This window comes from Panthera uncia, chromosome D1 (genome assembly GCF_023721935.1).
Source record: "Panthera uncia isolate 11264 chromosome D1, Puncia_PCG_1.0, whole genome shotgun sequence".
In the NCBI taxonomy this organism is placed as follows: Eukaryota; Metazoa; Chordata; class Mammalia; order Carnivora; family Felidae; genus Panthera; species Panthera uncia.
Window position 1 is genome coordinate 78,471,677 of NC_064808.1, and position 24,259 is coordinate 78,495,935.

A 24,259-nucleotide genomic window follows, 5' to 3' on the forward strand; every position below is an offset into this window, starting at 1 on the left:
CAAAAACATGAATATATTCCAGGTGGATTAAAGATCAAACTGTTCAAAATAAAAACAAAAAAAAACCAAAACACAAAATACTGGCAGTAACAATGCATAAAATATGGACATAAACTTAGGTGTACATATAATTTTTTAAACAAACAAAAATTTAGAGGTTGTGAAGGAAACTATACATATGTTTGTTTCTTCTAAAACTGTATATAAAAGTGTATTGTAGAAGCCACCATAAACTAATAATACCTGAGGGAGAATTTTTCTGAGAAACAAAGTCTTAGTGGCTCTAATACACAAAGAACTCTAAGAAATAAATTTTAAAAATGCAAATAGGCAAATGGAAAAATGAAAGAAAAAATAGAAAAATAACATAAGCAAACAATTCAAAGAAAAGTAGATGCAAATAGCCAATAAAAATATAAAAAAGTTTCAATCTTATTTGAGTTCAGAGAAATATTAATTAAAGTAGCAACAAAACATCATTTTTTACCTCTCAATACTGACAAAAATTAAACAGATTGATCACATAAAATGGTTGCAAAGATATGGGGTAACAGCCTCATATATTACTGATAGATATGGAAACTGCTACTGTATTATTGAAAAACAATCTGGTAGTACTTATTAAAATGAAAAATGTGGGTGCCGTTTGATCCATCAATTTCACTTTTGTGAATGTCTGCTGTAGAAAATAAAAGCTATAGTATATGATATATGTGAAAGTTGTTTGTAGCAATATTGTTTCTTAGTGGGAAAAAATAAAAAGGAAAGGAGAGAAACTGGGACTACACTTAATGTCTAAATATAGGGGCTGGTTGATTAAATTCTGATATGTTTATATAATGGAATAGTATATAGCCATCAAATAGAGTTAGTCAGGAGTTGATCTTGATTTTAATTTTTTTAGTAAATATCAAGTGTATGACTTACATTTTTTTAAACAAAACAAAAATAAATCATATGTGTGTGTATATATATATATATATGCATCATTAAGACAAGGTAGGAGATAACAAACAAATTGCATTTGTCACTGAAAAAGAAGATACTTGCAGAGGTTGGAGCAAAAAGAGTTCTTAGTTCATTTAGTTCATGAGTCATTTGTTGAACATATTGGAATAATCACACATTACTTTTGTAATTTCATAAATTACCTTTGCCATTCAAACAATCTTAAAATGTTTTTTTAAATAAAGCATAATGTTTTAAAATGTATAAAATATTGTCTCTGAATTGCCTTCCTGTAATATGAAAGAAAGGAAACTATCTTCCTTGAATTTAACTATTTACCAGACAATACACATGGAAAGTGAAGTATATCAACCAGCACGTGGTCTTTAATTGTGATTACAATTTATTGCACTCAGCCGATTAAGTGCTTAAATTACCAGATAATAGAATCTATGTTCCTAATAATGGAAAGTGTATTAACAGTATTTTTGCTCTTTATTGTAGCCCAGTTCCAACAATCACATGGATGAAGGTTAATGGTTATATTCCTAGTAAGGCACGTCTGCGGAAATCTCAGGCAGTGCTGGAAATACCCAACGTGCAGCTGGATGATGCAGGCCTATATGAGTGCAGAGCTGAAAATTCACGTGGAAAAAACTCCTTCCGTGGACAATTACAAGTATACAGTAAGTGTTCTCAGCAAAGCATGATGCTCCAGTCATTCCCAAGGGTCAAATTGAAAATGCAAATTAATTTGAATGACATATTGTTTGTTAGGTAGTACATAAAAACCAAGTAATAATTTATAATCATACTATTTCTGCATGGTAAAACATCATGTAAAATTATGCTATACACAGAAGTGGTTTAAATTAAAAATGAATGGGGAAATAGCAGGTTCTTTGTATAGAATAGAGAGTGGCTATACTTAAAAATGAGATGTTTTCCTTGCACCAAAGCCATTCTCTGATAAGTTAAAAATCTTGTAACTTTTATTAATTTATTCTTGCCATTGGCCTGAGTCAGGAATTTCAATCTATTGCCCATGCACCAAATCCTCCCCAGATGTCACTTTTTTGAAAATAAAATTTTAGGGGCGCCTGGGTGGCTCAGTCGGTTAAGCGTCCGACTTTGGCCAGGTCATGATCTCATGGTTCATGAGTTTGAGCCCTGCATCAGGCTCTGTGCTTACAACTTAGAGCCTGGAGCTTGCTTCAGATTCTGTGTCACCCTCTCTCTCTGTCCCTCCCCGACTCACACTCTGTCTCTCTCTCTCAAAAAAAATGAATCAACATTAAAAATTTTTAAAAGAAAGAAAAGAAAATTTTACTGGAACACAACCACACCCATTTGTTTACATATTGTCTATGTCAGCTTTTACACTGCTATGGCAGAATGAGGCAGTTGAGACAGAATTAAGTAGCTGATTTGCAAAGCCTAAAATATCTACTATCTGGTCCTTTACAGAAAAACTTTTCTGACCCCTGGCCTATATTAATATATCTGTATGATAAATAGCCTCTACAACATAGAAACATTTATATATCCAAAAATGCCAAAGAACCAACCAGGTTGTGTATAAGAACTGGGAAAATCTACTTCAAAAAATATCTACAATTTCATCTTTACTTCCGAGGATCATAAGTTGTATCTACTTTTCATATTTGCTTTTATAATGTACATTAAACATAATGGGTAATTGATAGTATTCTTATTTCCTATATGAAGACACACACACACACACACACACACACACACACATACACACAAAGAAGAACACTATAATCTAGAACATTGATATAAGAAAATTCAAATGCTTTCAATATAAAACTATCCAAATTGCCTATTTGGCTGAACCCACCAAACAACTACAACTGTCACTGTATCTCAAGATCCATTCACCTAAAAAGCTTAATGCCCTGCAAACGAACTCTTAAAGAACAGTTTGAAACATTAATATCTGAATTTAAACTGGTTTTTCTTTCTTGATCTCTAATAACTCCTTTAGGAATTCAGTAGTCCAACCTTATTACTCTACCATTAATATTTCATTCATTCATGTATTCAATGAATTTTTATTAAAAGCCTATTATTGCTCTACATACTAGCAGTAGAACTTTGAAGGAATTCGTGGTCCACCAGATTAGATGAAATGCAAACCCCACATTAGAACAGAGCATGTTGTCTGCAGTGATAAAGGCATGTGCAAAGGATTGTGGGAGCAGATTCTACTGCATCTACTGGGATGAATCAGAGAAAGCTTTCCAAAGGATATCTTTAAGACTTTCTTTAAAGGCTAAACAGGGGGAAGCATCCTGAAGAAAAACATAGAGCCATTTAGAAGTTTGTAAGATTGAAGCACTAGCACTGGTTTATTTAGGCCATGGGTATTATAGTTTGATGAAACTCACAAAACAAACTGTTCACAATTTCTTACTACATCATTAAGTCAACTGTGTAGCCATAGGGGTAAAAATTCTTGCTTCTGTACCCCAATGAACAATAATTAACATTCAAATACATTATGTTGGTTTATACTCCAAAGTGTGAAGTTATACCAGTTTCTCTCTACAAATAAAAATCTGATACTGAAAGACAAGTGTTCAACCAGAGCATTGTCACTCAAAATCACACAAAGAAATGCAAGGAGAGACTGTTACTCTTAAGACAATTTGGGAAAATTTCCAAATCTTTCTGGGTGGTGAAAATTGGCTCACACCTAAGTTATAATTAGATTTACAGTACAGGACAGAACCTCCCACATGGCACTACTCCATTGTACCTCTCTCCATTCCAGGTACTTGATTCATAGTAGTAATGATTATTTCCAAGAAAAAGAAAGAAAATTGATTTCACTCAATTTTACTGGTTTACCTTCTGGTAAGAGAGTGTACTACTAAGAAACAAACTGTAAACTCTCCTTGTCATGCACAATTAGATGTACAATGCAGGCCAGCCAGGTAAGGACAGACCTTCCCAAAAAATGCATCATTTTGAATAGAGAATAATTAAGATTATTGACTAGAAAAAGAAACTGGGCTAGCTGGCTACTCTGGTATATAACATCTGACAGTTTGGGAAGGTATCTTGGAAGAATTTGGCCTTTCACTGTAGCCCATTTTTAGGGTAGTTTTTCTACGCTGCTCCTGATTTTGCCCAAATAGTCCCAGTTTATGTCTGTAGCACTGGGACAATAACAAAAAGCTCTATTTCACTTCCAGACTGTCTTGGTTATTACATAGTCACCCAATTTGTACTTTTAAATCTGTTGCCTTTGACATGAGGGCTTTTCTCCTCACCCCTGAAACTCTGTAGAATTTAAGGATCTTGGCTAGCATTTCCTCCTGACAGTTGATACAGAATAACATGATGCATGAATATTTCACTGTATCCATGATTTGTATTTGGAATGTTCTCCTTTTAGGAGAATGGATTTTTGTTGGAAGTTCTGTAACCTGATCTTCACCCAATGAAAAAAGTAGAGGCTGACACTTTAACCTAAATGGTCAATATTCACTGAGTACTGAAAACATATAGTTTTTCCTGTGTTCTCACTGTCTTCGTGAAAGTGTAATTATGGGAATGTTTACATGTTCAGTTAGTTGTTTAGCTCAATGGATGAGAGCCAAGGTTTTAAGACAACCTTTCTAGTCTCTTTTTGTTGTTGTTGTTGTTGGTCAAATCATTACAAAATTAGTGCCAACATAGGTGGTAGGCATAAATTTAAGCCACACGGTATTTATAATTAAGACTCTGTAGGGGTATTTGGGTGACTCAGTTGGTTAAGCCTCCGACTCTTGATTTCAGTTCAGGTCATAATCTCGCAGTGTGTGACATCGAGCCCCATGTCAGGTTCTGCACTGACAGTGTGGAGTCTGCTTGGGATTCTGTCTCTCCCTCTCTCTCTCTCTGTCCCTCCTCAATGCTCTCTCCCTCTCTCTCAAAAAAAATAATAATAATTTTAAAAAAAGATCTATATTGTAAACATAATGCAACAAATAACACAACAAAAAGTCCATGGTACTAAAATAATAAAAATAAAGGTAAACTTACAGGTGTTATTTAACCAATACATTCGAATAACAATATTCATGAAATTGAAAAAAAATTAAACTACAAAAAAACATAATTGAATAAATTGAAAAAAATAACAATTGAAACTTAGAAAAAAACTACATATGTATTCTATTAAATATGTCTTTTTATAACATATGGTAGTTTTATAGGGGAAATAATTTCTTTGATTATTTCTATGTCTTTTAACTTCTGATGATTAATCAAAGACTAGTCACACAAATTTACTAGTCACAGAAATTTTTAGTCTTTATATTTCCAACATAAATTGAACCCTATTTGTTAAAGTTCTCAATTAAGATGAAAAGAAACAATGAAAAAACAAAAAGAAGAAAGAAGTAAGGAGGATAGGAGGAAAAGAGGAAGGAAAGAAGGAAATTAAAACAATTTTAAGCAGTTTTATATGCAAGGAGATCTCAACAGGAGGTACTTTGTGTAGAGAAAAATATTATATAAAGATATGTGATCTATGAGTTTAAATATGTATCATGTGCCCCACAACTAATAATTTCCCCAAATATCCAATAAGAAATAGAATTTTATTTTCATTGTAGTGTAGTATTATAGATTTCCTTATTTTTAAAAGATCTCTGGAGAGTGCCCTCACAAATTTTAATGCCTTCCAATGTCTACAATTTTATTATTAAGCTTTTCCAAGACAAAGATTTGCTTTGTTTTGTTTTCTTGTTTTTCCTATCAAGCATTCTGTTCAGCTGAATAGATAAACAAGATGTGATATATATACACACACACACACACACACACACCATACATATATGTTATATATGGTGTGTGTGTGTGTGTGTGTGTGTGTGTGTATATGTGTGTGTGTGTGTATAACATATATATATGGTGTGTGTGTGTGTGTATATATATATATAACATATATATATGGTGTGTGTGTATATATATACATATGTATATATATGTATATACATATGTATATATATACACACACACTGTGTGTGTATATATATACATATGTATATACATATATATATACATATGTATATATATACACACACCATATATATATATATATATATATACACATATACACACACACACATACATATGGTATATATGGTATACATATGGTATACATATATATATATGGTATATATACATAACCACAGAGTATTACGCGGCAATCAAAAAGAATGAAATCTTGCCATTTGCAACTACATGGATGGAACTGGAGGGTATTATGCTAAGTGAAATTAGTCAGTCAGAGAAAGACAAAAATCATATGACTTCACTCATATGAGGACTTTAAGAGACAAAACAGATGAACATAAGTGAAGGGAAACAAAAATAATATAAAAACGGGGGGGACAAAACAGAAGAGATTCATAAATATGGAGAACAAATTGAGGGTTACTAGAGGGGTTGTATGGAGGGGGGTGGGCTAAATGGGTAAGGTGCACTAAGGAATCTACTCCTGATATCATTGTTGCACTATATGCTAACTAATTTGGATGTAAATTTAAAAAAAAAATTAAAAATAAAATTAAAAAAAGGAAACCTTATATGATTTAGACTCAAACTTGAATTATTATTAGAATTAAAAGAGACAAAGAAGAAAAGTAGAACGTTCCAGGTGGATTTAACAATTTGAAGAAGATGCAGGGTGTTCTTGGGAGACAGTAAACCTGTGTGCTTGGATTACAAGGATCATGAATAGTATGAAGTAGACTGGCAAAGCAGGGTAGTAAAGTTTACAGAAAGCCCCAATGAGAAAGTAGAGTTTAATGTTACTTTTGTATCTTACCATTCCTATCAGCATTTTTAGCATGCATGAGAGATAACTAAAAAGGGACTCATTTTAAAAGACAGGCATGAAAGTCATGAAAGCTAATATTTGAAGCTCACCATGGCAAGATTTTTCCTTGATAGCTCCTAGGCTGATGATATTGAATCGGATGTTGATGTTGGATCACAGAATGTGTTCAAAGGCCTACAAATTCTGAATATGCCAAAGTAAGGCTCCTTACAGTCATTATCTAGAAGACCAATGAGGTATTGAAAACAAAATTCCCATTCAGAGATCAGGAGAAGGCAAAACACACTAGGAATGCAATAAATGCTTCCAATTCATTTTTTAATCTGCCAGAGTAGAATGAAATAATTGTATGCTGCCTGGAGTCAGAAATATCTGACTTTGAATGTGGTTTCTATGCCTTATTAATTGTGTGACCTTGGGTAAATTTTTTTTTAACCTCTCTGAGCCAAAGTTTCCTGATTCATAAAATTAAATGTTTGTTTTCAGGATAAATGTAACGGGGATTAATTGATAATGTAGCTCAGTGTCTAGGACTAGCGATTAATAAATGAGAGTTCTTTCTCTCTCACTCTGTTTCCTCCCTTTTAAACTGCTTAGGTTTTGGACCCACTATTGTCCCTTTAGACCCACTATTCTAGTATTCAAGTGCAGTTTCCTTTAGTACATCTTTCCTTTCTTGTGCTACCATATCCTATAGCATTGACGTTAGACTTCCTCTACCACAATATAAACTCCTAAAAAAGAAATGACATAGATGCTCCTATATCCTTAATAACTTCTAAGACCAAGAAAGGACTAAATAGTATGAAATGAATGAATCAGTGATCAAAGTCCTCACTGTCACAAAGTAAAATATGTTATAGGTTAATGCCAAAAAATTTGCTAGAGAAAAATAATTGTTCAATATTTATAGCTATTGTTTCAGTTTTTTCAGTGTTTTTGTGGACAAAGAGTCACTTGTTTTCAGTAGTTTTATTTTAAAAATTATCCAATGGAGGAAAGACACTATTTTGTGTCTTACAGGTTGTAAACAAGTACATTATCTCTTTCTTGATAAAGTAGTTTTTCTCTGTTGTAATTTTGAAAAAGGATTTTAAAAAGTTTTGAAGAATGTTAATAAATATATAAAAAAATTTTACACCAAGAGAAATTTGAATTAACAAATTATTTTCCTATGCAACTCAATTTATTTTAGAAAAAACAAAAATAAAAAAGCAAAGCAATTATTCAATAAATGGTCTTTTTGTATTATATCACCTTGCGCTAGCGCTGCCTCAATGTCTGGAAAAAAAGGATGCCTCTAAGTACTTGATTTCCTATTAAACAAGTTCTGATACCTTGGGGAGACTGTAGCCACTTGCTGTAAGTTGGGTAAAACAATAAGATATACTTGACCTAGCTTACAAAAGTGTTTTAAATTATCAAAATATTATCACTGCTATATCTTTTTACACAGGAAATAGAGTTCTGTGTGCAATGCAATGTTGTGCTTCTTCTGAATACCTACAATTATGTGAATTGATAAAAAAAATTAATGCAAGTAATATTTCCACATGAATTTTGAATTTGGTAAAGTGTTTGAAAAATGAAGTCATCCTTCTTTAATCCTTAAACTCTTACAGCTTATCCACACTGGGTAGAAAAACTGAATGACACTCAGTTGGACAGTGGGAGCCCTCTCCGATGGGAATGTAAGGCTACTGGAAAACCCCGACCCACATACCGTTGGCTGAAGAATGGAGTGTCCCTCTTGCCTCAGGTACTGTTGGTAACTGTTAATCTGTTTCAGTGTAATTTTAACAGGATTTCACACAGGATATGACAAACTATCCTCCTTTTGTCTTATTGAAAGTCATTTCTTATATATGCCTCCTAATGTAGTGAAGTGAGAAATAAAATGTATTTATAAATAAATTTTTTAACGTTTATTTTTATTTTTGAGACAGAGACAGAGCATGAATGGGGGAGGGTCAGAGAAAGAGGGAGACACAGTATCCAAAACAGGCTCCAGGCTCCAAGCTGTCAGCACAGAGCCTGACGCGGGGATCAAACTCACGAACCGCGAGATCATGACCTGAGCTGAAGTCAGACGCTTAACTGACTGAGCCACCCAGGCGCCCCTAAAATTTTCTTTTTAATTACCTCATTAATTTTTGAGGAACATGTTGTTAAAGTTTTATTTGATCCTATAAATTCATGGGAAAATATCAATTATTATCATAGATTCATTGCTGTCTCTAGCTGACTTTTAGATATCTAGCTTGTTGTGTCACTTTGCAGAGGGTGGAATTTGCCCCAGAAGTAAAGTGACTTGTCCAAGATCATGTATCTGGTGAGAGACGAGACTATTATAGAATCCTAGCTTTCTGTATCTTGGACAGGTTCTGTGACATCCTACTTAATAGGATTTAAAAAACTAATTTTTTTTTTAGTAACTCTGCATATTTTTGAAACATGTACTGGATTTGAAAATAAATCAATGACTGTTTAGTTTTAAAATGATGGTAATAATTTTAACCAACTCCCTTGTATGGCCTTTGCAGAAAGGAGGGCAAGGGGAGAATAGTTCACTATTTATGGCCAAAAATGGAAGGGTGGTATATGAGGTTGAAATTCCGAACACAGATTATGCCCAGGTCCTACCACTACCAAGAGGTCTCTTGTCTGTCATTCACCTCTTTGGGCTTCAGTTCGCTCTTTATGAAATCAAGAGATTGGATCATATCATCCCCACAGTCCCATCCAGCTCCAGCATTCTCTTATAAAACCAGTTAGACCAAAACAAAACACAATTACAGAAAACGAATACAGAAATACAAATAACTATAGAGCCATTAAAACTGAGGGCGTGAGAATCCTGAGTCATTGATTCATTGTCTCTTTCTCTCTAATTTCCTGGGGATACCAGATAAACCTTGAGATAAGACTATGCTGGTCATATTTTCTTTCAGCATCCCAGTAAATTAAATTCCACTGGCAGATAATACTGTTGCAAAGTGAATGGGTTTATTTTGAAAATTATGTAAACTTACTTGGCATCTCTGTTGATAGGTAAACCACTGATCACTAAAATTGAAAGAACTATTTGTTTGGCATTAAGTAGACAGGATACCTTAACAGCATTTTAAATTTCAAATTTGTTTTTGAAATGAGCTCTTGGCTTCAGTTGACCCCAATTTGCACATGCTCAGTTTTCTGAATTCTATATTAAATTTTATCTGATAATGAGTTTATATTTTTTGGTCAATAATTTTGTACAGAATCCAGTTGCAGGGCAGTTTTTTTATTTGTTTTAGTTTGTCAGGAAGTGAGAAAAGGTAAACTCCTGATCACATTAATATAACAAAGGGATTCTTTTTTATTTTTATGTTTATTTATCTATTTTGAGAGAGAGAAAAAGTGTGAGTAGGGGAAGGGCAGAGAGAGGGATAGAGAGAATCCTAAGCAGTCTCCACACTGCCAGCATGGATCCCGATGCAGGGCTTCAGCCCACAAACCACAATATCATGACCTAAGCCAAAGTCAGACACTTAACTGAGCCACACAGTTAATCTTAGCAAAAGGATTCTAAGACACTTAAGTGAACCACACAGTTAATCCTAGCAAAAGGATTCTTCATTTGACCTGGGCTGGTTTTAACTTTGATCTTACTTGTCTACAGTCACAATTTTTTCCACATGTGAACCCCTTCTTCTTATGTAAAATTAGTTCAACCAAAAGCATTATCTGCTGATTATATTTTATAGGCTGATCTAGTATATCAAAAAAAAAAAAAAAGCAACTGCTCAGTATAAAAACAAAACTGAAACTAAAACTCCTAAGAATAACTACAGTAAAATACTGTTATGATATCTTTTTTGACCAAGAAATAGTTATAATTTACAAAAGACATTTTATCATAAAATAATGAACAGTAAATTTGTGTTATTAACTTGTCAAATAATGTTCAGCTGCATTCATCGGAGGCTTCTTTCCCTCAGCCTAGAAGAGAGTAACTGCAAAATCTGTATGATTTATTCATTTTCTTTACCTACTTATTTTTATTTTATTACAGAATAGGATTGAGATGGTTAATGGAGTATTGATGATCCACAACGTGAATCAATCAGATGCTGGAATGTATCAGTGTTTGGCCGAAAATAAATATGGAGCCATTTTTGCGAGTGCTGAGCTGAAGATTCTAGGTATGAAATCTAAGTAAATAAATAGGAAAAATGTGTTGCTTCTTTTCATGCTTTAATTCTTATCATACTGAAGTTTTATGATATAATTGTAAAAATCTAGTTTATTACTTTAAAAGAAATGATATGTTTTCCTGATATATGTTTTTAAGCTTTTGCAGGACAAGTTTACATTGCGTACAGTTTGTCCCATCACTTTTTTTATAAGGTCTTTTCAACTTTAGTTTTAATAGGTTTACACACTATCTTTTTTATGGTATATAAAAATCATGTAAGAGATATGTTAATTTTCATAAAATAATATCTTGAGGGCAGGGGATCATAATGCCGATTTCTAGCAGCCTCTCCCTGCTTCCATAGCAATGCTAATATTTACCCACACAGCTCTTACTTATCAATAGGCAAGACAACATTCCAAGGGAAAGGCAGCACCCTCTCATCATGGGGTATCTACCATTATTAGCCTTACCTGAAAGGGAAAGCCTTTCTGAGACTAAGTCCAGCTGTCTCAGAGGGTTACACCCTTGATAGTAGTGTAACCAGGACACTAGCACCTCACTATTTAAGTACCACAAGAAAGATTCCATCCAGTGGAACAGGCTACTCAATCGAACATGTTTGGGCCACAGGAATGGATTTTACTTTTTTGCACTCTAGTTTCCTAAACTTTGCTCTGGGATATTTGTAATACAAAGAAAGTGACTTGAGTGATCAAAATTCACTGTCTCCCAAGGTGGGTAGGAGCCCAAGTGTACTTTCTTGCTCTGCACTAAAATTCCCATAGCACAATATTAACAGAAATACCCAAGATCCCAGGAATCTGGAAACTTACCACTTACATATCAGCTAAATGTAACATTCTATAAATCACCTTATTGAATTACGAATGTTTGCACTTAGAATTTCTCCACATTGTGATAAACCCACTTAGAGTAGATACAGGAGCCCAAATTTCCATCTCCTGCAGTATAACCAATCAAATATGAACATACTTTCATGTCAGCTTACACTCCAATATTTCTGGATGAAGAAGCTAATTCAGCCTTAATTGTTTACATAGAAATATTCTCAAATGTGTCCTTTTCTCATTCACTAGACATATTTTCAAAAGTACCTCTTATAAGTTCTACTCCTAGTAGGCATACAAAATTATTTAGCCTAGTAGGCTAGGATTTTGATGGTTTCCTGTCTCAATTTAGGTTTTTCATCCATTTTGAATTTACTTTTGTGTATGGTGTAAGAAAGTGGTCCAATTTCATTCTTCTGCATGTTGCTGTCTAGTTCTCCAAGCACCATTTGCTAAAGAGACTGTCTTTTTCACATTACATACTCTTCCCTGTTTTGTCAAACATTAGTTGCCCATATATTTGTGGGTCCATTTCTGGGTTCTCTATTCTATTCCATTATCTATGTGTCTGTTTTTGTGCCCCTACTGTACTGTCTTTTTAAAAAATATTTTAATGTTTATTTATTTTTAAGCGAGACAGAGAGAGTGCGAGCAGGGGAGGGGCAGAGAGAGAGGGAGACACAGAATCTGAAGCAGGCCCAGGCTCTGAGCTGTCAGCACACAGCCTGATGCAGGTCTTGAACCCACAAACCAGGAGACCATGACCTGAGCCGAAGTCAAACGCTCAACCAACTGAGCCACCCAGGTGCCCCATACCATACTGTCTTGATGATCATCACTTTGTACTACAGCTTAAAGTCTGAGATTCTGATGCCTCCAGCTTTGGTTTTCTTTCAACATTATTTTGGCTATTCAGGGTCTTTTCTGGTTCCATATAAATTTTAGGATTGTTTATTCCAGCTCTGTGAAGAATGCTGGTGTTATTTTGATAGGGATTGCATTGAATGTATAGATTGCTTTGGGTAGTATTGACATTTTAACAATATTTGTTTTTCCAATTCATGAGTATGGAATGTTTTCCATTTCTTTGTGTCTTCTTCAGTTTCTTTAATAAGCTTTCTATAGTTTCCAGCATACAGATCTTTTACCTCTTTGGTTAGGTTTATTCCTAGGTATTTTACGTTTTTTGGTGCAATTATAAATGGGATCAATTCCCTGATATCTCTTTCTGTTGCTTCACTATTGGTGTATAGGAATGCAACCGATTTTTGTACATGGATTTTATATCCTATGACTTTGCTGAATTCATAGATCAGCTCTAGCAGTTTTTTTGGTGGAGTCTTTCAGGTTTTCCATGTAGAGTATCATGTCATCTGAAAAGAGCTAAAGTTTCACTTCTTCTTTGCCAATTTGGATGCCTTTTATTTCATTTTGTTGTCTGACTGCTGAGGCTAGGACTTCCAACACTAAGTTGAAGAAGAGTGGTGAGAGTGTACATCCCTGCCGTGTTCCTGATCTTAGGGGGAAAGCTGTTTTTCCTCATTAAGGATGATACTAGCTGTGGGCTTTCACATATGGCTTTTATGATGGTAAGGCATGTTCCTTCTATCCCAACTTTCTTGAGCGTTTTTATCAAGAAAGAATGCATCTATTGACATGGTCATATGGTTCTTATACTTTTCTTCTATTAACGTGGTGTATCATATTGATTGATTTGCTAATATTGTACCAGCATGCAATCCAGGAATAAATCCCACTTGATCATAGTGAATGATTCTTTTAATGTACTATTGAATTCAATTTGCTAGTATCTTGACAATTTTTACATCCTTCCTCGTCAGGGATATTGGTTTGTAATTCTCCTTTTTAGTGGGGTCTTTGTCTGGTTTTGGAATCAAGATAAGGCTGGCTTCATAGAATGAGTTTGGAAACTTTCCTTCCATTTCTATTTCTTGAAACGGTTTGAGAGAATAGGTATTAACTCTGCTTAAATGTCTGGTAGAATTCCCGTAGAACGCTATCCGGTTCAGGACTCTTATTTGTTGGGAGATGTTTGATAACTGATTCAATATCTTTGCTAGTTATGGGTCTGTTCAAATTTTCTATTTCTTCCTGTTTGAGTTTTGGTAGTGTGTGTCTAGGAATTTGTCCATTTCTTAAAGATTTTCCAGTGCATACAATTTTTCAGAGTATTATTTTATAATTGTTTATATTTCTGTGGTATTAGTTGTGATCTTCCTCGTTCATTCGTAATTTTATCTATTTGAGTCCTCTCTCTTTTTGAGAAGTCTGGCTAGGGGCTTATCAATTTATTTATTCTTTCAAAAAAACAGCTCCTAATTTCATTGATCTGTTCTACTGTATTTTTGGTTTTGATAGCATTGATTTTTGCTCTAATCTTTGTTATTTCCTTTCTTCTGCTGGCTTTAGGCTTTATTTGCTGTTCATTTGCTAGCTCCCTTAGGTGTAAGGTTAGGTTGTTTACTTGGGATCTTTCTTGCTTCTTGAGATAGGCCTGAACTGCAATGTCTTTTCCTCTTAGGACTGCCTTTGCTTGCATCCCAAAGGGTTTGGCCTGTCATGTTTTCATTTTCCTTTGCTTCCATGTAATTTTTAATTTCTTCTTTAATTTCCAGGTTAGCTCATTCATTATTTAGTAGGATGTTCTTTAACCTCCATGTATTTGGGGGCTTTCAAAATTTTTTCTTGTGGTTGATTTAAAGTTTCCTGGCATTGTGATCTGAAAATACGCATGGGATGATCTCAATCTTTTTTTTACCTATTGAAAGATGCTTTGTGACTCAATATGTGATGTATTTTGGAGACTGTCCCATGTACACTTGAGAAGAATGTGTATTCTGCTGCTTTAGGATGAAATGTTCTAAATATATCTATTAAGTCCATCTGGTCCAATGTGTCATTCATAGCCATTGTTTCCTTGTTGATTTTCTGCCTAAATGATCTGTCCATTGCTATAAGTGAAGTATTAAAGTCACCTACAATTATGGTATTATTATCAATAGTTTTGTTTATGTTTGTGATTAATCGATTTATATATTTGGGAATCACATTGGGGGCATAAATATTTACAATGTTAGTTCTTCTTGCTGGATAGACCCCTTAATTCTGATATAATGCCCTTCTTCATCTCTTGTTACAATCTTTGTTTTAAACTCTAGTTTGTCTTGGGGCACTTGTGTGGCTCAGTCAGTTAAACGTCTGATATCAGCTCAAGTCATGATCTCATGGTTCATGAGTTTAAGCCTTACATCGGGCTCTGTGCTGACAGCTTAGAGCCTGGAGCCCGTTTTGGATCTGTGTCTCCCTCTCTCTCTGCCCCCTCCCCCACTCATGCTCTGTCTCTCTCTCTATCAAAAATAAACATTAAAAAATTGTAAGAAAATAAAAAATAAAATCTAGTTTTCTGATATAAGTATGGCTACTCTGGCTTTCTTTTGATGTCCATTAGCATGATAGATGATTCTCCATCCCCTCACTTTCAATCTTCAGGTGTCCTCAGGTCTAAAATCCATCTCTTGTAGGCAGCATATACTTGGTAATTGGATCTGTTTTGTTTTGTTTTTGTTTTTGTTTTTTGTCTGTTTGTTTGTTTTTAACGATCTGATACCCTATTTCTTTTGATTGGGGCATTTAGTCCATTCACATTCAGAGTGATTATTGAAAGATATTAATTTAGTGACATTTTTTATATGTAGATTTTATATTTGTTGTGATGTTTTCTTGTTCTTTGTAGTCTTTGCTGCTTTCGATTCACAGAGTCCCCCTTAGGATCTCTTGCAGGGCTGGTTTAGTGATCACAAACTCCTTTAGTTTTTGTTTGTTTGGGGAAGTCTTTATCTCTCCTTCTATTCTGAATGACAGCCTTGCTGTATAAAGGATTCTTGGCTGCATATTTTTCCTATTCAGCACATTGAATAATTCCTGCCAGTCCTTTCTAGCTTGCCAAGTTTAAGTGGAGAGGTCTGCTACTAACCTTATGTGTCTACCCTTGTAGGTTAAAGACCTTTTGTCCCTAGCTGCTTTCAGAATTCTCTCTTTATTTATTTATTTATTTTGCTAGTTTCACTATGATATGTCATGGTGTCCTGTTTTTGTTGATTTTGAAGGGAAATCTCTATGCCTTTTGGACTTGGATACCTGTTTCTTTCCCCAGATTAGGGAAGTTCTCAGCTATAATGTGTTCAAATAAACCTTCTGCCCCTTTTTCTGGCTCTTCTTTTTCTGGGGCTCCTATGATACAGATATTGTTTTGTTTCATGGAATCACTTAATTTTCTATTTCTCCCCTTATGATCTAGTAATTTCCTTTCCCTCTTTTTTTTCCAGCTTCATTTTTTCCATAATTTTATCTTCTATTTCACCTATTCTCTCCTCTGCTTCTTCCATCCTTGCTGTCACTGTATCTAGTTTATTGTGCATCGCAGTTATAGCATTTTTGCTTCATCCTGACAAGTTCTGCTGATCTCTGCAGCAAGAGTTTCTCTGGTGTCTTCTATGCTTTTTTTTAAGCCCAGCTATGAGTCTTATGACTGTTATTCTGAATTCTTGTTCAGATTCATTTTTTTATATCTGATTTGAGCAATTCTCTGGCTGTGATTTTTCTTGACCTTTCTTTTGGGGAAAATTCCTCTGTACTGTCATTTTGGCTAAGTTTCTATCTTTTGCGTGTCTTAAAAGCTTGTTATGTGTCCTGCACCTGAGGGTACTATTATATTAAAAAGGAGTCATACATTGTCCAGGGCCTGGCACTCCAGAAAGTGTTTTTGGTGAATGCTGTTTGCACTCTATTGTTGTGTTTTGGCTGCTTTATCCCACCAGTCAGTCCTCTGCAGAGCTCCTCCTCACTTGTAGTGGTGGAATGTTTGGACTTTCAATCAGATGTGTTGAAGTAACCCTGGAAAATAAAAAGAAAGAAAGAAAGAAAGAAAGAAAGAAAGAAAGAAAAGGGAACCTTGACTTCATAAAAAAATTAAAATGAGAGGGGAGAAAAAAAAGAGAATCAAAAAACCATGAGGCTAATTTCAGAGAAGGAGAAATGAAAATAAAGAAGAAAGAGAAAAAATGGAAAAAGGATAGAATGAAAATGCCTGAAAATGCATGAATAAGAATTGACCAAAAATAAATCAGAAACTATAAGCCTGATTTAAAAAAAAAAAAAAAAAAAGGAAGAGGGAAGGAAAATATAAATAAAATAATAAAAGAGAAAAACAGTTTGTCTGTTGGTGCCTGGAAACGGTGGCTGTGCTGCTCTGGTGGAGAGGCTGGCTGCATTGGATGAGTCAGTCTTGCTCCAGTAAATAAGCAGTTGCCAGGCACAGAGGGGCAGGGTTTTGCCCTGCCTCCACTGGGGGCTGCTGTGCTTCTCTCTGAAGTCCCACCATGTTGATGCTGAGGGGAAAAATGGTGGCATTCCAGGCTTTTCTCCCCATACCAGGGACCTCAAACCATGCTGTTCAGGCAGTCAGTTTTCCCTGCTCCACAGTTCTGCACCTTCTAGGTGCTAGGCTGGGATTCAAAATCAAAGTCTTAAAGGACCCAACTCTCCCCTGTTCCAGAGTGGAGTCTCTCCAACCTGCAGATAAAAGACCATGGCTGGCACCTGCAGGGTCTTTTGTCCTGGCGGAGGCAATAAACCACCTTTCCAAAGTACTCCAGGAAGGGAACTGCTCTATCCCAGTACACCCCAGAGATCGCTACACTGCGCTATGTGCTCTGGGGTCAGGTCCTTTCTCCCCAGGAACGCACACCATGTCTCCTGGCTTCACTCTGGAGAAAGCTGCGCACTTTTGAAACCTCCAAGTTTCAGTTCGAAAAGCTGTTTGAAAAAAAACCCAAAAAACAGCAACAACAACAACAACAAAAAAAAAACAAAAAAAAAAAAAAAAAAAACAGAAAAAAAAATGACACTCTCCATATTTCTCCTTCCCCAGTCTGTGGTCCAGAGAGGTTTTCCTCTTGTGCTAACTCAATGCTGCACTTTCACAACCTTCCCTCTGTCTCTCCACAGAAAGGGTTTCATCCCCTCCATGCCTATGCTGTTTTATCTCCCCCAATTCACATACCCACACCTCGATCCTTCCAAGCTGTCTCTGTCCAACTGTGGAAGTCTTTCTGCCACTCTGCATATCGATTTCCTGGGTGTTCCAAGTGATATGAGCTCAATACAGCTGTGTTTGAGAGATGAGGAAAATCCCGGTCCCCCTATTTCTCCACTGTCTTAACTCCTTCCCCCTTTTCTTTATCAATTCTTATCTCGTCTCAATTACAAACACATATCTTTTTTGTTATATACATATCTTTTAATGTTTTTGTGCCATGCATTATACTGCTGTATAATGGACATAAAATAATTATGTTAAATTGGTTAAAATAAATGCCTCAGATACAGTAGACTTGTAGACATATCTCCCAGGTTCTCTTTTAGATTCAAAAGTGTGTGTGTGTGTGTGTGTGTGTGTGTGTGTGTTGGTCTCTATGTCATGTGTTCTTTTAGTCCAGTGTCCTCAACCCACAGCTGCCCACCAGAATTACTTGGGGAACTAATCAAAAGTATCTTCACAAAAATCGAGTGAAAGCAATATTAATATTAATGAAGTATCAGACCTAATTGAATAATTGCTACCAATGAAGTAAAATTTTAATTGAAATTTAAATAATTCAATTTTTAAATGTATTTTAAAACAACTACAGTTAATTTTGTATGATGTTAAAGTAAAATATGCAGTAAAACTCCAAGATAGGAAGTGGATGACACAGGATTACCTTCTCTACATGTAACCTCTATTTTTCCAAAGGAAGCCCCAAATAGACTTTCTTGCCAGCACCTTCACCTTTTGCTCAAGGTGCTCATATTAGTCTTTCAAAATTAAAATTGATAATCATAATTAAAGCATGTCATTTTTTGAAACAGTCTGTCCGTGGACCCCACATAATATGAAACCATTATCTGCTAATAATTATATGTTTAAATTTTGAGTTAGTGCCTTTTGCATGTGTAGATAACCTGTGGTTTTATTAGAAATGTATCCCATGAATGGATAAAGAAGATGCAGTATATATATATATATATATATATATATACACACACACAAAATGGAGTATTACTTGGCAATCAAAAAGAATGAAATCTTGCCGTTTGCAACTACGTGGATGGAACTGGAAGGCATTATGCTAACTGAAATTAGTCAATCAGAGAAAGACAAAAATCATATGACTTCACTCATATGAGGACTTAAAGAGACAAAACAGATGAACATAAGGGAAGGGAAATAAAAATAATATAAAAACAGGGAGGGGGACAAAACAGAAGTGACTCATAAATATGGAGAACAAACTGAGGGTTTCTGGAAGGGTTGTGGGAGGGGGGATGGGCTAAATGGGTAAGGGGCATTAAGGAATCTACTCCTGATATCATTGTTTCACTATATGCTAACTAATTTGGATATAAATTTTAAAAAATAAAAAAAAATAATAAAGTAAATAGTAAAAAAAAAGAAAAGAAAGAAAAGTAATGTATCACAGAAAAGTTGCAAAATTTTGTTTAATTTATTATCATTACTTCTGGTAGAATTAACATTTTCTTTTTCATAGCTTCAGCTCCTACTTTTGCACTGAATCAAATGAAGAAAACAATAATTATTACCAAAGACCAAGAAGTCATCATAGAGTGCAAACCCCAAGGCTCTCCAAAACCAACCATTTCTTGGAAGAAGGGAGACAAAGCAGTTAGAGAGAATAAAAGGTTAGAAGTCTATTTCATAATTCAAACTCTTAACATCAAACATTTTTTTGAAGTTTCAGGTGATACAGACAGAGTATACAAGAAAGAGATTTTGCAGTTATAATGAAGAGATTAAAATATGGTTTGTCTATATAGCGATTAAAAAGAATTCAGATTTCTATTTCAATATGATCAGATTTCTTTGCCTCCATGGTGTTTCAGTACTGATGGGAATTTCACCAGGTTATGAATAAATCACACACTTTGATTAAGCTAGTTATTTTGGGTTTCATTTAGGGTCTGAAGATTTGGAGATTCACAAGTTATCTATAATAATTTACTTTAATGTTAATATTTAAATGATATAAACATGAATCTTTTGGGTAATCACTTCATGGCAGAGTATTTTCAGGCAAGATTTGTGTCTAGGTTTGTACTTCTTTTTTCAATCTCGTTGAGGCAAAATAATATAGAATTACTTCAGTTGCCATAGACAAATGAGAAATGTTCAGATGAATATTTAATGTGTATAGATTTGGTTTTGGTAAGCAAAACCAAAGGACATCACAGTAGTACAAATGGGAAAAAAATGATGAGAGAATCAAACCATCACAAGAGTGTGTTTGCCAAGTTCAAAAGCCCATGCTCTATTAATTATTACCATATTTGTGTTGTAAATGATGATTCAGCTTTGAGAAAATAATATCCTCTAATATGTTGAAATAAGGTTGCATAGGTTGTTTTAAAGTGTTATCATTTTATCGATAAGGATAAGCAGATCATGCTTTGTTTTATATCTGTCTGGATCTAAGTAATCATATAGAAAAATTAATTGATGTCAGTATTAGGGGTCTATTTGAATAATTCTCTAGGTAATTTTGGAATATTTTGAAATATTTGAAAATTTACTATAGAAATTTTTCTTTCCCCTTCTAATCTGAGAATCACTGATTTAAATTGCCTGTCTCAGATGAAGTAATTACAGACCAATTGGTTCAGTTCAGGCTCAAGGATGATGTATGATGCCTGAAAAGGGTGATCATCTATAATTAAAATGAGTTATACTGATCATCTTGTTTTGAAAGAGAATGTATCTTTGTTATTCAGGCAGGGTGGGAGGTACAAAATCATAAATATGTGTATATATGGTTGAAATGCATATGATTGAATTGAATTTTTTGTATTGTTGCTCATAGAAATTTAAACAAACAAAAACAAAACCTGGCACAACCCTTATTAAAGCAGAAGAAAATATTTTTGTAGAATTAGATCAAAAAGTTTATCATTTTTTTAATGCATCAAAGATTTTTATATCATCAAAATGTATTTGCCATATTGGTACAAACCACTACATTTGAAATGCATTATTTGTGTTGTTCATGGGTGGCATGTGAGTCTTATCCTATTTATTTCAGTTCACCACCAGAGAATTTTCCTCAGCAAATATACATAGACATCACTGATGAGTTTAAAAAATTAGATAGCATCTCTTTTGTTAAAGCAAATGTATTGAGAAAGGAACAGGATTAATGAATTTTCTGTTACAACAAATATAAACATACTAAACTTTTTTTTTCCAGAAGTTGAAAAACAGTTTGTGAATTTTCCAGTTTTCTTGATTCCTTTTCTCCTCACTGCTATCCCTTCAGGTTAGTGAGACATATACACTGGCTTCAAACTCAGATCACTCAATTTTCCAGATGTCAAATACTCTGGTCAAAGTGCTATTCAGGAAGGAGGCTAAAATGTGAAATATTTGTGTTTTTATTTATTCAAGTAAAAGCAAGACTGGGCTACATTTAATCAGCCTTTGCTACTCTGATCTGTATGTTTATGTTTGTAAACTCTGATCTAGATGTTTATGTTTATAAACTGATTTAATTTAATGACTACAGAGGCATTTTTACACTTAAAATTGACAGGCACACTTGCAAAATATTGTCTTTACTAATGTACAGTATGTTACCTTATTTTGTAGTTCCAGGTTTCATTAAAAATACAATCTAAATAGAAATTTAAAAATATTAAGCATCAAGTATTAAAATAAAAGGCTAAGACTTAAATAATAATAGAAAGAATTCCATAAAGTAATGTAAGAAGACATATGTAGATATTTGAAAAAATTGCATGCCAAACATATGAATAGAAACTTGAAAATTAAAATTTCCAATGTATATATTATACATTCTTAAATAGAATTTCAGTTTCATATGACACCTTATTTTCTTATAGAAATTTTAGGTCACTTCTCTGTTATAAAGCACACCAACTGATAAGAGTTGTAAATAAAAATTTAAGTGGAGGTGTTAGAAAACTGTTAAGGGTTTGAAATCTTTGTGTCTTGCATATTTCACATTAGGGTTACAAATTCAAATCATGTTTTATTTCCTTGGAATACAAGTATATTCACCATTCATGTGATCTACATCAAATAGGTTCCCCAATCACCCAACCCCCAATAACTGTAGGTTATTCTTCTAATAAGAAATGTTAAATGAATTAGTCTTGTCCTTCATTCATAATTTTCACAGTTATTTTGGATCACTTCAAATTAAAGATTGAAACAGCAAATGGCAATTTCCTATATGGACATATAGAGATTAGTATTATATTGGAAGAAAGGAGTTAAAATAATATATATTATAAAAGAAACATGTAAATATGAAAAATAAAACATTTTAAATGCATAAAATGCATAAAATTATGTCCATAGCAATAGCATAAAAATGTAATGAAAGATGTTAATTGCAGAAAAATATCATTTAATTATCTAAAAACTAGTCAGAACCTCAAAAAAAAAAAAAGAATTGAAAGCTTGGGTCAATAGCAATTTAACTCTAAATTGTAAATGCAATGTTGTAACAACTGAAGTTAACAATTAATCATTTGTTTTATCAACAGAATGCCAAATGACATACTGACTTTTCTTTTTCTGTCAAATTTTGATTGAATCTTTCAGATTTTGTTTGGTTTGTTTTGGAAGGGGATCTTCTTTGTCTTTTTTTTTTTTTCTTTTCTTGTATTTATCTGTTCTGCTAAGGAAGTATATAAATCATTATCCTAAAATTTACAGTCCTGTAGGTAATAACTAGAGCATAATATGACTTTTAGAAGAATTTTGATTAACAAACAAGTTGTTATCAAAATATATTTCAAAATATTTCATTCACTTGGTCCTAAATTATGCACCTAAAGTATATTTTAAAATAAGTAATATTAGAATTTGTGAGTGGTTTGTAGTTATTTCTTGTTTATATCACAGAATGCTCAGTATGAATTGCTGCTTAAATAGTAAGTCACATTATTATTGACAATGATGATGACTGCTATAGCACTTATAATTTATGAAGCACTTCAACATTGTGAGTAATAGTATATAATCCAGTGTATAAATCAAGACTTCATTTCCTGGCTTATCAGGAAAACTATGAGCTTTCAACAAGTTACTTAATTAATTAATTTATTTATTTTTTGCTTATAAGACTAGAATTCAAAACACTAACCACATTGGATTGTGAGAATTGAATGAAATTTTGTAAAATACACTGGCTGGTGTATAGCATTTAATAAACGCTCAATGAATGTTATTTGTGATGATGATGCTGTTTGCTGCTGATGGTTAGTGGTGGTGGTGATGATGGTGGAATCAGTTGAGCCTTTGAACCTTTGAATACTGACATATATTTTTGTTATTAATAGTTCTGGAAAGTTTTACCACTCCCTTTTTCTTTCTCCAGTAATTCTAGAATGAATTCTAGAGATTTAAGTTATTATCTCGGATTAAAGGAGTCTCCATGTGATAAATATGCTGTTCATTAAATCTGTGCCTCTAAAGTGATATTCTTTGTCCATCAGAGCCTGAAATCTTCACTTCTCATTTATGGCATGGCCATTCTCATCAACCTTACCTACTCCTATTTCAATAGCTCTTGGATAGTTTCTGATAGCAGACTGAACATTTACTTCTGTAATCAGTATTATATAGGCCATGTGCAAACAGATGAATGTATGTGGAGAGTTAATGGAAACAGAGAAGGCTTTTAAAGGATTTTTTACTCTTTCTCTTTTTTTTTCTTTTAAGGAAACTTCACATTTGCCCCATCACTTTTAAAGATCACTAGCACACATTCATTTAGATTTCTTAATCAATCATGTCCATTTTCATACTAAACTAATAAGCTCCTGGAGTACTAAGACATGAAATGTTCCATGGAGATTTTCTCCTCTAGTATATTTTCATTCAAAATGTTCTGCTCATCAAACTCATATTGGATTTTCACTTCAGCTCATTATTTCCATTACTTAGCCATTAACTTTTGTTAAAATATAATCACCCAGAAGCACTCCAGCAGTGCACAAATATTAAGCCTTCATTATTACATGTTCAATTTCCTGTACTTTTTGTGGACAAAGACAATCTTGGCTAAAATGAAAAATACTTAGTTTTTGGTTAAGACACAGTTTTTGTTGTTGTTCTTATTGTTCTGTTTTGTTTCCTTTCCATGTGCACATATATAAATTATTATTGAACCCCATGGAATGTGCCATTCATGTTTAAAAATTATTTACAATTATTGAAATATTAAAATGGTTAAAGTACAAATTTTCATTTCTAGGCAGAGGGGGATACCAGTGTTAGAAATATGGACTATAATCCAAATGGGTGCTAAAGAAATCCTGCATCCA

General features: G+C 33.8%; 1 protein-coding gene across 1 annotated transcript in view; it reads left to right on the plus strand.

Annotated features, from left to right (window-relative positions):
• The window catches only part of CNTN5 (contactin 5), a 495,116-nt gene that overhangs the window by 227,886 nt on the left and 242,971 nt on the right, over positions 1–24,259 (plus strand). Inside the window, exons 10-13 of the mRNA XM_049640842.1 lie at positions 1,453–1,634; positions 8,428–8,564; positions 10,860–10,989; positions 19,444–19,594. Of these exons, the coding sequence (XP_049496799.1) occupies positions 1,453–1,634; positions 8,428–8,564; positions 10,860–10,989; positions 19,444–19,594 (600 nt within the window). The remainder of the gene's footprint in view (positions 1–1,452; positions 1,635–8,427; positions 8,565–10,859; positions 10,990–19,443; positions 19,595–24,259) is intronic.